Below are 18,731 nucleotides of genomic sequence, written 5' to 3' on the forward strand. Positions count from 1 at the left end.
GATGTGTATTTGAGTTGGACGTATACCGACGTATGAGTAACGTATATCAGCGTACCTCCGACGTATGAGAAACGTATGCGGAACGTCAGCCTAACGTATGAGGAGCGTACACAGCGGGGAGGGGGGGTATAAAAGGTGGCAGCGCGCGAATTTCGTCATTCCGCCAGTATACTTCAAGCTGTCAAGATGCCAAAACGCCGTGCCCAGAAAGTCAAGCCAGCTGATGTTCCTCCTCCTTCTCCACCTGCACCTGGGCCTGCACCCCAACCTGCACCTGCACCCCAACCTGCTCCTGCTCCTGCTGCTGCTGCTGCTGCCGATCATGATCCTGAGCCAGATGTCATCCTTCCTCCTCCTCCTCCTCCTCAGCAAGCTGGTCCTTCAGAAGATACTGGTGGTGATACCTCAGATGCAGTGTCAGTCTCTCCAATTCCCCGGGAAGGCCCCAGGGAATCTTCTCCAGCATCCTCACATTCCTCCAGGGCTGCCTCCACATCCTCCAAACACAAAAAGAAGAATCATAGGGCCAAGAAGAGTGAATTCAGTTTGAATTTTGCAGAGGAGGACCAGATGTTGGACTTTATCAGAGATAATCCAATTCTCTGGAATGTGAAATTGACTGACTATAGGAGGAAGGACAAGAGAGAAAAGTTATGGCAGGAGCAGGCAGAATTAATGGACAGGTCTTCTGAAACTCAGATCACTGGTTCAGATCACTGAGAGACACCAACACACGCCTTGACAAGAAAAAGAGTGGGGATCCTGGTGTGATCTTCACACAGAGGGAGGATTGGATCTACACCAAGTTTGCCTTCCTGAAAGGAGTGGCCCGCCACAGACCAGAGCCAATTCAAAGTGTAAGTACAATAATTTACTTATTTTCATATTTTATGTGCTATAACATGACTTCTTTTTCAGGTACATATTATGTTTTAATATGTCTTTTACTTTCAGGTTTTGTGCTATGCCATTGACTGAATTATACTTATGATGTTTTATTGTTCTGTCTTTGCAGGTGAAGCAAACTATCCAGCAGCACAGGGGAGATTTGGAGGCTGCTGAGACTGCATGTGCTGAGCTGCAAGTGGGGCAAGATGAGGCTGCTGCTGGTACCCAATCTTCAACCTCCTCAACTGGCAGAAAGAGGCAGAAGGATGTTGAGAGTGAGATTCTGCAATCCCTGGAGAAGAGAGTGGCAGAGTCTGGCAGCATTCTCAAGGACTTCACCAAAGCTCAGCAGCAGCCAATGACAGCCAGGGCAGCCTTTGCCAACTATGTCAGGGACAGTCTGATGACCATGCCCAAGGCCAGCTACAAGAAGGCAAGGTCCAGCATCAACCGGCTGCTGTCTGAGCTGATGGAAGACAGTGATAATGAAGACCTGCCAGCTGCCACTGCTCCTGCACCTGGACCTGCACCTGTGCTTGCACCTGCACAACAGCCTCCACACCGGCCAAGTTCTGCCCCGTCGTTTGGGTCAGTTGACCAGTGCCATGGTCATGTGTGGGGGACTCAGCCTCTGTGGGTGCATGGACAGTTTTATCAGTACCAGCAGATGCCACAGCAGTCAAGTCAGCAGTCAAGTCAGCCACAGCAGTGAAGTCAGCCACAGCAGTCAAATCGTGCTCCCACACCCATTCTCCACAGCCACATCCCACAGCCATCATCAAGCCAACCAAGTCCCGGCATCTTTGACCAGAGCCTGCCCAGCATTCCCAACTTGTCCGGATTTAGTGCCATGCTGGCATCACCCTCTGACCTGGTGGACGATGACATTAACACACCACCTTCACAACAAAGCAGTCAGTGAATGCCAGGGCTGTGGCTGTGGAAAATGAACTGTCAAGTGAACTGTGAACTGTGATTTTAGTGAGTGATTGTTGATTTAAATAAATGATGTTTAATTGTACTTACATGTTTTTGTTATATCTTAGAATTAAGTGAATCGGAGCGACCAAATGGTGGCCAGTTTTGTTTTTTCAAACTAATTTTTTTCATAATACTTACTACACACACTTTGTGTGCGGAGCTACCCAATGGTGGCCAGTTTTGGTATTGAACATTAAGAATACATGTAACAATGGTCCCCATGTTGTGCCTAATAATAAATATGATAAACATAACTTCCCAACCAATGTGTTTAGTGAATAGGGGGGGGGGGTCATACAGCAATCATGACCTTTAATTAAGACAGCTTGGCCATGGGATGGGGCCATTATAATGTTTAAAGTCGATACACGTTTATTTATGTAAACATTTGGTGTTATTTGTCAGAACATACTTGTACATTATAGGGTTAACTACCATTAAACTCTTACAGTAATAAGTACATATAATAAACAAGAAATATACAGTTTCATGACAATCTTTAATGACATTTAAGCTAATATATATTACATTTTCTTGTGAAATGGACCTTTTAAGCTATACACTTTACATAATACAGTTCATTCTGGTGTTGCATGTGGGTTGATAACAGTTCATTTCTTTGACACTCTAAATCATCTGCTGTTGCCATGGAACGAAACCTGCCTCGGAATTCACCCAGTGCTTCAGGAGATTTCTCAGCTTCTTCCCTTTCTTCGTGGCTGTGTTACTGGCAACAACTGTATGTGTGTCTTCCAAGTTCTTGCCATGCCTCCAGGCTCCAGGGACGAAATCCCCATTCTGGTTTTCCGGACGGTCAAGCTGCTGATTCTGCATACCAGGGTAGCGGATCCTCATCAAGTTATGCAACACAATGCAGGCTTTGACGATTAGCTTCACGGTGGAGGGCCTATGTTGCATGGTAGTCAGTAGCACTTGAAACCGGTTGGCCAGGATGCCAAAAGCATTTTCAACTACTCGTCTGGCCCAGGAAATCCTGTAGTTGAACATCCTCTCTTCATTGTTGAGACCACGTTTGCTGTATGGCTTCATCATCGTCTCGCGGAGTGCAAACGCATCATCCCCCAGGAAGAAATAAGGTACATCTTGGTTGTCATGGGGTAGAGGATCTGGCTCAGGCAATCCAAGGGCTCCATCTTCTACCAGTTCTTTCAGCTCAGAGTTGTTGTAGATCTGAGCATCAGATGCACAGCCTGTACTGCCCACGTCCGCCCAGATGAATTTGTAGTCTGCGTCTACAAGGGCCATCAATACAATGGAATAAAAGCCCTTTTAGTTGTAATACTGGGATCCGCTCTTGGGGGGACACTTGTAAGCAATATGTCTTGTATATATATATATATATATATATTTTTGTTATTATATATATATATATATTTATAAAATATTTATATATATATATGTATATATATATATGTACATATATATATATATATATATATATATATATATATATATTTATGTATGTATATATTTATATATTGAATGGTAGGGTGGTGAGATTGGAGTATTTATTCACTGACCTTTCACTCATGAAAAAAATTTCAGTGTATGTATGTAGATATAGTGTGTTTATTTTACCACACTAACATTCATTTGTCGTATGTCCTAATATATATATATATATATATATATATATATATATATATATATATATATATAAACAAATATATATATATATATATATTTATATATATTTACACACACACACACACACACACACACACACACACACACACACACACACATATATATATATATATATATATATATATATATATATACATATATATACAAATATATATATATATATATATATATATATATATATATGTATACATATATATGTATATATGTATGAATATGTGTATGTATATGTGTATGTATATGCGTATGTATATGCATATGCATATGCATATGTATATGTATATGTATATGTATATGTATATGTATATGTACATATATATGTATATGTATATGTATATGTATATGTATATCTATATGTATATATATGTATATATATATTTATATATATATGTACATATACATATATATATACTTATGTATATATATATTCATATACATGTATATGTATATATATAAATGTATATATATGTGTATATATATGCATATATATATATAATTGCTTGTTCAGTTTTTCACCACATATCGTTTTTATTCTGTCTGAATCTTTTGTTTCTATACTGCGACACAAAATTATGATTCGTCTCTCTTCTATTTCTCTCTATCTATTTCTCTTACTCTCTCTCGCCTCCTGCTCTCCCTTTTCTCCATCTTCGCTTTTCCTACTCCCTCCCTCCCTCTCTCACTCACTCGTACTCGCTTCCTCTCCTTGTCTTTTTCGTGCACCTTAGTCCCTTTCCTCATCTTTCATATTCTTCTTTTTGTTTATCTCTGTCTCTTTTTTGCCTTCTTCATATTTTTCTTATTTCCTTTTTCTATTTAAGCCAATACCTTCCCGTTATTTTATTTTTTTTTCTCCTCTTTATTCAATATCGTCCTGTATTCACCCTCTCCCCCTTTAATCCCATATTCATCGCAAGCTTTCTTAATTCCATTTCCTGATTCCGGCCTGGCTGCAGCTGTTCTCTTGGTTTTCTCTGCATCTATCCTTTATTGCATTTACCCTGCTTTGCTCCTCTTGTTCCCAATCTCTTTTCCTTTCTATCTCTCTCTCTTTCCTTCTTACTGCTCTTTCTCCTATTATATCTCTAGCATTTCCGTTTTCCTGATGTTTCTATTCCTATTTCCTATTCTTTTATGTATTTCTATACCTTATATTCCCCTTCATTCTACCATTTCCCTTCTTTCCCCTTCCCTCATCTAACTTTTCCTCCTTTTCCTTTCCTTTCTCTCTCTTTCTCTATTCTTCCCTTCCTTTCTCCCCTTCCTCGTCTCCCCTTGCCTCTTCGTTTCTTCTTGTCTCTTTATCCCCTTTTCTCCTACGGCCTTCCTTCTTTTCCAATTGCCTCACCATGCTTCCCTACTTTTCTCCTTGCGTTACCCTCATTTCCCTCTGTTTCCCTTATTCCCACCCACGTTCTCTCGACTTCCATTCCTCTTTCCCTCCTTTCACCCTTTCATCATTTTTCTCCACCCTCTCCCTCCTCTCTAATCCCTCTTTCTCACCTCCCCTTTCCCTTAATTCCTCTCTCTTTCCTGTGTTCTCCATCCCCTTTCCCTTTCTCTTCACCTTCTTCCCCGTCCCTCCTTCACTTCTTCTCATCCCTCTTTTCCACCTTCTTCGCATTCCCTCCACGCAATATCTTCCCCTGATCTCTTCTATTTTGCCTTTCATCCGAGGAGCTTTCTTCCCCTCTCAGTAACCCTTTTAACCTTCTTCAGATCGTATCTTCAAATGTCCCAATGTTCGCTCCACCAACATCCCATTCTCCATACGATTTATTCTGTTTTTTATTTTATTTTAATATCTACTGTACATTTTTACTGTGCTCTTCTCTCTCTCCCCCCCACCTTCCCTTCCCTGCTCCTCTCTCTCTCTCTCTCTCTCTCTCTCTCTCTCTCTCTCTCTCTCTCTCTCTCTCTCTCTCTCTCTCTCTCTCTCTCTCTCTCTCTCTCTCTCTCTCTCTCTCTCTCTCTCTCTCTCTCTCTCTCTGTCTCTCTCTCTCTCTCTGTCTCTCTCTCTCTCTCTCTCTCTCTCTCTCTCTCTCTCTCTCTCTCTCTCTCTCTCTCTCTCTCTCTCTCTCTCTCTCTCTCTCTCCCCGCATGAAGTACTGAATCCATAAAATTTATCTAGTCAACATTTTAGGGGCTTTAGTGATACCCCTTCGAATCAGAATTACGTATAACTTTTTTTTTTTTTTTTTTCAACTAATCTTCATAAAAAAATGCCGTTCACTTTTTTTTTTTTTTTTAATTTCCCTTCGTTCTGCTACTGTCATTAAATCTGTGCTTATCCGTCTTCACCTTTTTGGTCACTAAGATAGAAATATTGGGTGTTGCTAACAAAATATTACTCCCTCCCCCCCTCTCTCTCTCTCTCTCTCTCTCTCTCTCTCTCTCTCTCTCTCTCTCTCTCTCTCTATCTATCTATCTGTCTATCTATCTATATATCTATCTATCTCTTACACTCTCCGTCTCTCTTACACACATACTCTTTTCCTCTCTCTTACACTCTCCTCTGTTGTTTGTATCTATTTTTTTTTTGCATATTTTCTTTTATTACTTTCATATAAACTGTCTCTTCACATTCTTTTCTTCCTTTTTGTCTGTGTGCAGGTGTGCATTTACGTGAAAAGTCAAAGAATTTTATTTTTAGCACCTTTATACAACCAGATACTGTTTCATTAAAAACAATGACAGATTGGAAAAAGGACAACGGCGAACTACAAAACTGATCCCAAATATCAACAATAAATCATACGAAAATCGACTAAAAACATATGAATCTGTTTTCCCTAAAAAAGCGTAGAATTAGAGGCGACTTGATACAGGTCTTTAAGATTCTAAAGGGAATTGACAACATCAAAAGTGACAAAACTTTCACACTGAATGAGAATCCGACAAGAAATAATGGTCTTAAACTGTCGGGAAATAGATTTAATCTGGAAGTGGGTAGAAACAACTTCGCCAACTGTGTAATCAACGAATGGAATAAACTTCCTGCAGAGGCAGTGCAATGTAATTCAGTTCGAAGCTTTAAGATTCGTTTAGATAAACACCTAAGCAAGATGCTGTAATGCCTGCCATTAATTTTATATTATTTATTTATTTGCTTATTATTATTTGCCTGTTTGTTCATTGTTATTTCCTTGATTATCATTTACTATGATTTATCTGTCAATTTATTATTATCTACTATTTACATGTTTGTTTATTATTTGACATTAACTATATATTCATTTACTTATTCTATTTAATATCATTGATATTATAATTTATATTTATTTGATTACTTATTTATTTATTTATTTACCTATTTATCTATCTATTGTCATCATCATCATCATCATCATCATCATCATCATCATCATCATCATCATCATCATCATCATCATCATCATCATCATCATCATCATCATCATAATCATCATAGTCATCGTCATCATTATCATCATCATCATCATCATCATCATCATCATCATCATCATCATCATCATCATCATCATCATCATCATCATCATCATCATCATCATCATCATCATCATCATCATCATCATCATCATCATCATCATCATCATCATCATCATCATCATCATCATCATCATCATCACCACCATTGTTTATCGCAACTTCTTTCGTGACTTGAACGACTGCTTTAACCCCTGCCGTATCACTCCTGCAAACTCTTCCTTGTAAAGACTAATATAATCTCCTAGACTGTCGTAAGTTCTGTTCTCATTTTCTTTCACTCTCTAACCGTATCATAACTCCGTATCCCGCTCCCTTTTTGATATATCTACTCTCTCCCATTCACTGTACTGAAGGAATCATAGAGATTCTGTCCACCAAGCAAACCTGACCTGGCAGCCCCATTTATGACCTTAGCCGACGTGTTAATCCCTCCTCCACTTCCCCCCCCCCCATCCATTAGCACAACCACCGGCCGTCACGCTAACTGCCTTACGGCGGCTCAAAGTCGTAGCTAAGATTTCGTCTTTAGGTTAGCGGTGAAACATAACATTACTCTGTCGTTTGTCCAGCGTGAGACTGAATAATTCGTACAGCTTATACGCCTCACAGTGTGTCATAATTACCTTTGCTTTGATGACAGACTTTTCGTAACGTTAGACGTTTTTATTCAGATTATTAGGGGCTTAGGGCTGTATATATATATATATTTATATATATATATATACACAAGGTGGTGTCACGCTACCTTGAGCCCTTCAGCCCTAAGCCCCTAATAATCTGAATAAAAACGTCTAACGTTACGAAAAGTCTGTCATCAAAGCAAAGGTAATTATGACACACTGTGAGGCGTATAAGGCCTTGCATATCTTGATATTGGATACACACATGTAACCATATTGTTCCAGCTTTTTAACCCTTGCAAGTACCAGTAGCTGTACGAATTATTCAGTCTCACGCTGGACAAACGACAGAGTAGTGTTATGTTTCACCGCTAACCTAAAGACGAAATCTTAGCTACGACTTTGAGCCGCCGTAAGGCAGTTAGCGTGACGGCCGGTGGTTGTGCTAATGGATGGGGGGGGGGGGGATGGAGGAGGGATTAACACGTCGGCTAAGGTCATAAATGGGGCTGCCAGGTCAGGTCTGCTTGGTGGACAGACGCTCTATGATTCCTTCAGTACAGTGAATGGGAGAGAGTAGATATATCAAAAAGGGAGCGGGATACGGAATTATGATACGGTTAGAGAGTGAAAGAAAATGAGAACAGAACATATATATTTATTTATATATTTATATATATATATATATATATATATATATATATATATATGTATTTATATATATGTATATATATATATATACATATATATATATATATATATGTATATATATATATATAAATATAACGCTTCAAGCATTGTACTAAATACAAGCACGTTAAATACCAGTGAATTTGTTTATCAGAGACCATTTCCTTTCGGGGCGTTTTGTCAATGAAATCGCGTCTTCTATTAGGTCTTGTTTCGTACACTTCCCTTTGGTAAGACCGCGATCTCACTCGTAGACGTCTCCCCGCAACCTGCATGATTTTCGTTTTTGTGCACACTTCAAAGTTCCTACTCATTTCAGTACTCTCCTCTATGTCCCTTAGATTTTTTTCATGTAATTTATTCTGGTTAATACTAAGGGGTTTTATCAAGGCATCTATCTATTTACAGCCACTGGTTCGCATGGTGATCTGGCTAACTTCATACGAATATATTTTGCTGAAGAACAAATGCTACGGGAATAAAAATCTTCCCACTGCCTCACAACCAACAAAATTTTACGTGACACATGGCGTCACCCATAACGAAATATACCTAATCATAATGTCGGTGCACAACATGCAATGGATAGCTTATTTCTTTATACATTCTCCTTCCTTTTTTCTGCCCTCAAACCAACCGACTTCCTTTTCCCACACCTCACACTACAATTCTACTCCGCTCCCCTTATTTCATTCCTCACTTCCCCCTCCTACTCTTCTCTCTATATTTCTCTTCCCTTTCCTTCTTTCCTTTATTCCTTCCCTTTATTTCTCTTCCCTCATCTCCCTAGTATTCCTCTCCCTCTTCCCCTTACCTGCATCCCTTTCTCGATTCCCTTAATTCTTTTCTCCCTCTCACATTCCCTTCACTTCACTTCACTTCCGTCCTTTTGGCCTCCCCTTGTCTTACCTCCTTCTCTTCCCTTTCATTCCTTTCTCCCTTCCTCTTTCCTTCTACCCATCTCCGTTTTCTTTTCCCTCCCGTTCCTCAGTCTCCTCTTGCAATATCCTTGTCATGTTCCCTTTCCCTATCTCCCCTATCCCTCCTTTCTCCACTCCTTCCTTCTATCCTTCTCTCCTCCCTTGTCCTTCCACTCCATTCCCCCTTCCTCTCCCCACTATCCATACCTGCCCGCCTTTGAGCTCTTTGAACCTTGGCCTTGGACTTGCAAATGCACCGCTAATTTAGTTATCGAGTCGCCGGAAACGAACCAAACCGGGCGTGGATAGAGCGGGCCGGGGGCGGGGCTTTGTCTCCTGCCCTTCCATCTCCGTTGATCCCCCATCCTACTCACACTCGTATACATATACGAATACATACATACACACATATATACATGCATAATACATACATACATACATACATACATACATACATACATACATACATACATACATACATACATACATACATACATACATACATACATACATACATACATGCATACATACATACATACATACATACATACATACATACATACATACATACATACATACATACATGTATACATACATACATACATGCATACATACATACATACATACATACATACATACATACATACATACATACATACATACATACATACATACATACATACATACATACATATATGCATACATACATACATACATACATACATACATACATACATACATACATACATACATACATACATACATACATACATACATACATACACACATGCATGCATACATACATACATACATACATACATACATACATACATACATACATACATACATACATACATACATACATGCATACATACATACATACACACATATACATACATACTATGAGTGCCAATTACATGATTGAAGCTAAGTGCAACTCACACGGCGTGTAATGTCTTGATATAAAGTATTAATTCACGATGTATGAAATATGATATTGGAAGTTATACAAATCTGGATTTGAGTCGTATTGTATTGGTCTTGATTTAAAGTATGTAATTCACGATGTATGAAATATGATATTGGAAGTGTTACAAATCTGGATTTGAGTCGTATTGTAATGGTTCATTATATACGATATAATCGTGTTGTGAAATTATGTTGTAATACGATGGTATTGTAACTAAGAAATGTAAACTACAGATTCCACGACGCTCCCGTCGTATTGTATCTCAAGAGAAAGTAGTGCAAGTGCATGTTATGGAAATATATGACTGTATAATGCCAATATGTTGTATTGGAGCCAATAAAGTATTGTTGAGTATTGTCAAATTGTGAACCAAGGAGGACATGTAGGGGTAACTATAAAGTACTGGAATTGTTAGTCTTTGAATAAACAGAATGGTGACGTAGAGTACTTCGCTAAATATCACCTCAAGGCCTGTCACGGGAACAAGACGTACGCTGGCAAGGCAGAAGGGAACCCTTTCTTATTGACCATGCTTGGATGAGAATAGTAGGCAGCTAGTTATAAAAGAGCCATGGCAGCGAAATAATCATGAGACCATAGTCTGTAGAAGCAAGCAACAGGCCCTCATGCTTCGGATTCTATCAAGAGTCTATCAATAAAAGCATGTGTCTACATGATTCTCTAGTTTCATGTACCTCAAAGACAGAAGGGCCACATACATACATACATATATACATACATGCATACATACATACATACATACATACATACATACATACATACATACATACATACATACATACATACATACATACATACATGCATACATACATGCATACATGCATGCATACATACATACATACATACATACATACATACATACATACATACATACATACATACATACATACATACATATATACACATACATACATAGATAAATACATACATATATATACACACATATACATACATACATACATACATACATACATACATACATACATACATACATACATACATACATACATACATACATACATAAATACATACATATATACATACATGCATAAATGCATACATGAATACATACACACGTAAGTTCATATACACATTTACACGTACATGTATTATTGCAAAATTGTTGAATGGAATATTCAATCCTTTAGATGTCTAGCGTGCACACGCGCGCACGCACTCATTAGCTACAGAAGGTGCCCGACATCTCCAGAGAACTCCCGTGTGACCACCTATTGTATTTGACCTTACAGCGGACTTTGGGCCGACCTCGTATGACCTCACGCGGTCAACTGGGCTGAGTGTCTGGACACCTGCGTCTGACATTGCCAACTGCAAAATCATCGAACCTCCAATATATTTCTATATGTGCTTCTATTGCTTATAAATAAATCGCTTATGTATAAATACTGAGTGTCCATACTCAGTTCATGTATTGTACATCTTCCAAGGAAATAATTTGCTGGCTCCTCACCTTACAAGAGTTCATGGCCACCTTTCCTTTTGTTCAAGGTAAAGCAAACTTAGTAGCAGACTCTCTCTGTTACCATATCGGGACCATCACTCAAAATCCGATTTCAGTAACTCTTACACAAGCGCGCATAGCTGCAGCGCAGAGATCAGACCCTCTTTGGAAACGTGTTATATACTTCCTCGAATCTACAGACACAAATGATACAGATAATTTCCCTCCCAATCTCGACAATTACACATTAGTTGATGACATAATATATCACAAAACAACACTAACGAACAAACATGAACCCAACCGGTCAGTGTTTTAGCTCGTAGTCCCTACGGATCTCATTCCGGAAGTTTTAAAACTCCTACACGATCCCCCCCATTGCTGCACACCCTGGCAAGGAGAAAAGCGTTACACAAACCAGATTGCACTACTTCTCGTTAATCACGAGAAAAGGTATACACTCCTACATTGATGCTTGTCACTCTTCTGTGGTTCAGAAAGGTCATATCAGCGGTCATGTTCCAATCTTAAATTACCCTACCCTTGTAAATCATTCGACACAGTCGTTGTTGATCTTCTTAAGTTACCACTTACAGACAGTGGAAACTAACACCAATTTGTGTCGAGCATTTTTCACGATTTTGTATCCTTTCCCCCCACCAGACAAGACAGCACAACACGTGGCAAAGACCCCTATTGACAAACTCATATGCCCCTTTCACTACACCTAAAAATCTGGTTTCTGACAATTGGACCAAGTTCAACAATGATATTTTCTCGAATATTTGTAATTACTAAAAAAAAAAAAAAAAAAAAAAAAAAAAAAAATGCAACATTACTGTTTATCACACTCGTTCAAATGGCTTAGTTGAATGCCAGGGGAAAAAAATGTTCTTCGCAACCTTGCTTTTAATCTTCATCCTTCTTGGGATGAACGTGTCCCCATGATTCAAGGTTGCATTAATAGTTCCATTAACATGTCAATATCGGAATCACCTCATTTTGTCTTCTTTGTCTCAGACAAAATGCTCTAATTTTCTTAGCGCTTCTTACTGCAACTACCTTTTCCTCCCTATCCTCCTTCACATTTAGCATTTCCCTAAAATACTCTGCCCACCTTCCTCTCACTGCCTTCTCTTCCATTATCATCTCTCCATCTGCACCTTTTACCTTTTCTTCTCTACTTGATTCGCCTCCTCTTCCTCTTTTAATTTCTTTCCAAAACATCTTTTTATTACTTTCAAAATTTTATGTCATACTCTTACCCCATTTCACATCTATGTACTCTCCTCTTTGCTTCCTTTATCTTATGCTTAACTTCCTTTCTCTTTACTTTGTACCTCTCATACGATTATCTCGTCCTAATTTGTAGGCAATCTATGAATGCCTGTTTCTTCTCTTGTACACCCTTCTTTGGTTCTTCATCCCACCACTCACTACCCTTCCTTCTATTTCCTCCCGTCCTCCTTGTTCCACACACCATCTTTACACACCTTATGACTCCCTCATTGAACCATCCCTATTCCTCCTTCACTCCTAGTTCGACTCTATTCTTCACTCCCTCCCTCGACTCTCTCAGCTTCTTTTTATACTCATTCTCCTTTTCTTTCTAATTTAAGCATTTCACTCTAAGTACCTTCCTACCTTCTGCCCTTTTCCTCCTTCTCCATCTATTCTCCACTCTCAATTTACCTTCCACCAGAAAATTATCTGATATTCCCCCACTCTCTCCCCTTAGAACATGTATATCCTTAACTCTTCCTACCATACTCCTGGTCACCACTATATAGTCCATTAACGCTCTATCTGCCACCCTTCCATCTACCACCCTCTCCCATGTGTACTTATGCTTGACTTTCTTCCGAAACATTGTATTTGCTATCATCAACTCTCTTTCAAGACACATCTCCACCATCAATTCTCGACTACGATTTTTACCTGGAACTCCATACTTCCCAATCACTCCGTCTATTGGTTCGTTTACTACCCTAGCATTAAGGTCTCCCAATACAACTACATTGACATTTCTCCCTAATCCCTCTATGCGCTCATTTATATCTACCCAAAAAGCCTCCCTTACCTCTACACTCTTCTCATTACCAGGCCCATACGCACTTACAAAACCCACATCTCCCTTCCCAGCTTCACCTTCATCCACATCAACCTTGATGAAACCTCCTTCCACTCCACTACACGCTTACTTATCTCTTCATTTACTAGTATAGCCACCCCTTCTCTCCCTTGTCCCCTCTTCACTCCTGAGTACCTCCCAACTACACTCCCAAACTCACACTCACCCTTCCCTTTCATTTTAGTTTCACTCAAAGCCAGCACATCCATCTTTCTTCTCGTAACCATAATGCCTATCTCTTCCTTCTTACCCTCATCTGTACCACATCCACGCACATTAAGAGACCCAAACCTTAGGGTACTTGTTGGAAAACTTCCAGACTCTCTTATGCCTTTACTTTTATTAGGAATGTCCCCTTTGGGGTTACAGGTTGTAGGACTCCTAATCCCATCCCCCATCCCGATAGTATGAATATACCCTATATTTGTGTTAATTATGCTTTCATTTGATCAATTTATTAATGAATATAGGCGTAGGTTAATTGCATTTGATCTAGAAGAATAGGCTAATTACACTAAATAGTGCTTTGATCAAAATTAATTATTTGTGTTCAATTAACACGAAAAGCAGAAGTGTCATTAATAAAATAGATTTGCTGAGAGGTAAAGCTTATGTAGAAGGTTTTGATATAATAGCTATTACTGAATCATGGATCAATATGGTGGATTGACATTTCATTTCGGAAATCTTACGGACTTCATATGGACAGGGAAGGGAGGAGGGTGTGTCTGTTGGAAGTGGGGGGTGGGCTGGAGTAGCACTTTTCTTTAAAAAATAAATGCATTATCAACTAACTAATTAAGGATAAGGTGGAAGTGGAATCAATTTGGATAGAAATTTAGGCAGGAAGATTTTTTTTTTGGGGGGGGGTTCTCTATAGAGAGCCTAACCTGCGTGAAATTTGCAGGGCGTCGCAATACAAAAAATTGTGATCATGGGAGATTCTAACTACAGTAAGACTGACTGGGATGATTAGTAGACTAGGAAGTGTTTTTTTTTTTTATGTGCTACAAGTCCATTTCTGAAAGCACAGAGTCCATGAGAGAGGAAAATACATTGGACTTACTGTTAGCAAAGACTTATGATAAAATATGAAACTTATTAGTGAGTGATAGAGTAGGTACCAGCATTAAATGGGTAGAATAAAAAGTAAGAATAACATACTAGTATCAGACTTTAGAAAGGCTGATTTTGATGGAATGAGGAAATAGCTGAGCTTTGTACCACACCGAGGGGTAATAGACATGACCTAGGTCATGACACGTGGGAAATAGGGGAACTCAAGAGTGGGGTCACTAACGAGGTCAGCCTGGAGGTCACAAACGATGCCAGGGGTCTAGAAGAATTATACAGTATCCTAACTGCTAGTATACAAATCAGCCAACAAAAATTCATACCCTGCAGGAAAGTTAGAACGGAAATCAGTACACCTAAATGGATGGCGGATAGATTGAAAAATGAGATCGGAAAAAAAGAAGGCTTTCTGTGAGAATGGAAAGGGGAGAGACACATCTTAGGATTAGGTATAATGAAATGGCTAGACTATTCAAGAACACTTGCAGAACGAAACTGAAATTAAGGTTTCCAAACAAGTGGAATCGAACCCCCAAGGGTTTCTTTTGTTTTAACATAAATTAAAAACAAGGAAAAGATAGTGCCAATTAAAGCTGACAAGGATATCTCGATAGATTATTTTTTTCATACGAAATACAAAATGAAATAATAAACTAATAAGTAAATCAATTATATAAATAATAAAAGAACTAATAAAGAAATAGAATAAATGGTCACTAAGTTTAAGCATCTGTTTATACTGATCAACCATTAACTTTTCAATATTTAATCTCCAATATTTTTTAAAATATGGGATGACGTGGGATTTTGATTGACACAGTATGTGATTTTGAACAATGGGATTTTTTATGTGGGATAATGACCAGTAGGATTATGACCATATGGAATCATGTTATGGTTGTACAATGGTATGGCTGTTGTTATATTGTATTGTACAAGCATATTCATGATAGAGGTTTGTTCCTTTATATAGATAGCTTCCAACATTTTTGAATACTTAGTTCCTTTACAATGTGTAATTATCCTATATCAGCCGGTTGGTATTGTAAATGATGCTATTTGAGTGCTTCTTGCAAATATAGAGACAATCCCCTGCTGAGGTGAGAAGCCGTATGACCAATATATATAGAATACTGGGCGCGAAGTCCCAAGACGTACAACAGTATTCAATAATAGCATTAATTTTTGACAAAATCCCACATTTGTCGGACAGATTATTCTTCATTACAAAGGAACTAGAAAGAAGGCTGTTGTAGAATATGACAATTTTTATAAATGATCTCTTTGAATTGTTTCTCGTGAAAAGAGCTGGAAAACGTGTTCTGGCAGAATACTGTGATTGTATTTGATTGGTGCACAGTTTGGCCAGCAATTTTTGCGCTCTAGCAAATTTTTAGTTAAATTATCAAAGTCATAATTAGAGTAACCGTTGTTCACTAGCATTTGGCGTAAGTGTTTGAGCTCTGAATGGAGCATTTGCTACAATGAACACACAGAAATTGCCCGCCGGACATATGTCCTAATAACATACATACATGTACTATATATATATATATATATATATACATATATATATATATATATATATATATATATATATATATATATATATATATATATATATATATACTCTAGCCAAGTTGACCGCGCGTTGCTGCGAGTTTGTGAATCATTCCTAACCTAACCATACCCCACTTAACTTTAACCCTTAACCCTAACCAAATTATATATTTTCTAAATGAAACATAGTTATCCAAGTACCTGGAGGGATAGAGTATCAGAATATATATGGTTATGGGGGTCTATCTGCAAAACCCTAGGAGGAGTTCGTGACCAAACAAACAAACAAACAAACAAATTGACATTCAAATGAAAGATAGTAATCCAAGTACCTTGGTTTATAAGATTTCAGAATGTATATGGTTATAGGGGTCTATTTGCAAAAACCTAGGAGAAGTTCGTGAATAATCTCTAACCTAACCATACCCCACCTAACATTAGCCCTTAATCCTAACCAAAAAATATATACTTTTAAAAATGAAATATAGTTATCCAAGTACCTGAAGTGATAGGGTATCAGAATATGTATGGTTATGGGGGTCTATATGTAAAACCCTAGGAGTTCCTGAACAAACAAACAAATAAACAAACAAACAGACAGACAGACAGACAGACAAATGAAAGATAGTTTTCCAAGTACCTTGGGTTATAGGGTTTCAGAATATATATGGTTATAGGGGCCTATCTGCAAAAACCTAGGTGTAGTTCGTGAATAATCCCTCACCCAACCATAACCCATTTAACTTTAACCCTTAACCCTTACCAAAATATATATATATTTTTTGGAAATGAAATATAGTTATCCAAGTACCTGGAGGGATAGGGTATCAGAATATATATGGTTATGGGGGTCTATTTGCAAAACCCTAGGAGGAGTTCGTGGTAAAACAAACAAACAAACAAACAAACAAACAAACAAACAAACAAACAAACAAACAAACAAACAAACAAACAAACAAACAAACAAACAAACAAACAAACAAACAGACAGACAGACAGACAGACAGACAGACAGACAGAGGCTACTACTTTATAATATATATATATATATATATATATATATATATATATATATATATATATATATATATATATATATATGTATATATATATATACCTACATATACCAGTTACTTTGCTGAATACAATTCACTGGTGGTGTTTCCAGTTTGTTTTAGATGTGGGCGGAATTCATCAAGATAAAGTACAGGTGCCGTGTATGACGTCACTTGTAGCATCCAAGACATCACACTTCGGTCACGTGGAACGTAAATGATGTCACATTTAGGTCACATATAATATCATAGGCCGCCAAGGCGGTCAACTCGGCTCCAAACTAGGAACATGGAGAACTAGTGGTTACATTTCAATTTTTCTCTCCTCCTACCATTTGTACTTTTCCCTTAGGTGTAACTGATAACACTTATATATATAAATATATATACATATATATATATTACATATATATATATATACACATATATATGTATATATATATGTATGTGTATGTATATATATACAATATATATATATATATATATATATATATATATATATATATATATATATATATATATATATATATATATATATATATAAGTGTTATCAGTTACGCCTAAGGGAAAAGTACAAATGGTAGGAGGAGAGAAAAATTGAAATGTAACCACTAGTTCTCCATGTTCCTAGTTTGGAGCCGAGTTGACCGCCTTGGCGGCCTATGTCCTCGGGTCAGCCACCTGCAACCGATCGGCCGACGCCTCGACCAAAGCGATCCAACATCCAACTATTCCTCACATGGGAACCTTTGTAAATATTTTGTATATTATGCGTCTAGCAACCCTCCGAGCTCGCCTGAGGGCTTGCCGTGTATGTAGTAGTAAAAACAGGTTTAATCCTTTCTTGTAGCATTAAAGCATATTACTAAAACTTATGAATCTGTTTTCCCCAAAAAGGCGTAGACTCAGAGGTGACTTGATACAGGTCTTTAAGATTCTAAAGGTAATTGACAACATCAAAAGTGACAAAATGTTTACACTGAATTAGAATTCGACAAGAAAGAATGGTCTCAAACTGCCAGGAAATAGAGGTGGGTAGAAACAACTTTGCCAACCGTATAGTAAATGAATGGAACAAACTTCCTGCATAGGCAGTGCAATGTAGTTCGAAGCTTTATGATTCGTTTAGATAAACACCTAAGTAAGATGCTGTAATGCCTGCCATTTATTCTATATTATTTGTTTATTTGTTTGTTATTGTTTGTTTATTTGTTTATTATTATTTG

The 18,731-nt window shown here is 37.9% G+C and overlaps 1 protein-coding gene across 1 annotated transcript; it reads left to right on the forward strand.

The window, feature by feature from the left end:
* The first annotated feature begins 186 nt into the window (after window positions 1-186).
* On the forward strand, window positions 187-1,948 carry LOC143035846 (uncharacterized). The gene is made up of 3 exons (XM_076202914.1): window positions 187-572; window positions 713-857; window positions 1,016-1,948. Exons 1-3 carry the CDS (start codon window positions 187-189, stop codon window positions 1,598-1,600), a joined length of 1,116 nt encoding a protein of 371 aa, XP_076059029.1. The 3' UTR covers window positions 1,601-1,948.
* The last annotated feature ends 16,783 nt before the right edge of the window (window positions 1,949-18,731 follow it).

The sequence above is a fragment of the Oratosquilla oratoria genome, chromosome 2 (assembly GCF_046742065.1).
Source record: "Oratosquilla oratoria isolate Oo_2021 chromosome 2, ASM4674206v1, whole genome shotgun sequence".
Taxonomy (NCBI): Eukaryota; Metazoa; Arthropoda; class Malacostraca; order Stomatopoda; family Squillidae; genus Oratosquilla; species Oratosquilla oratoria.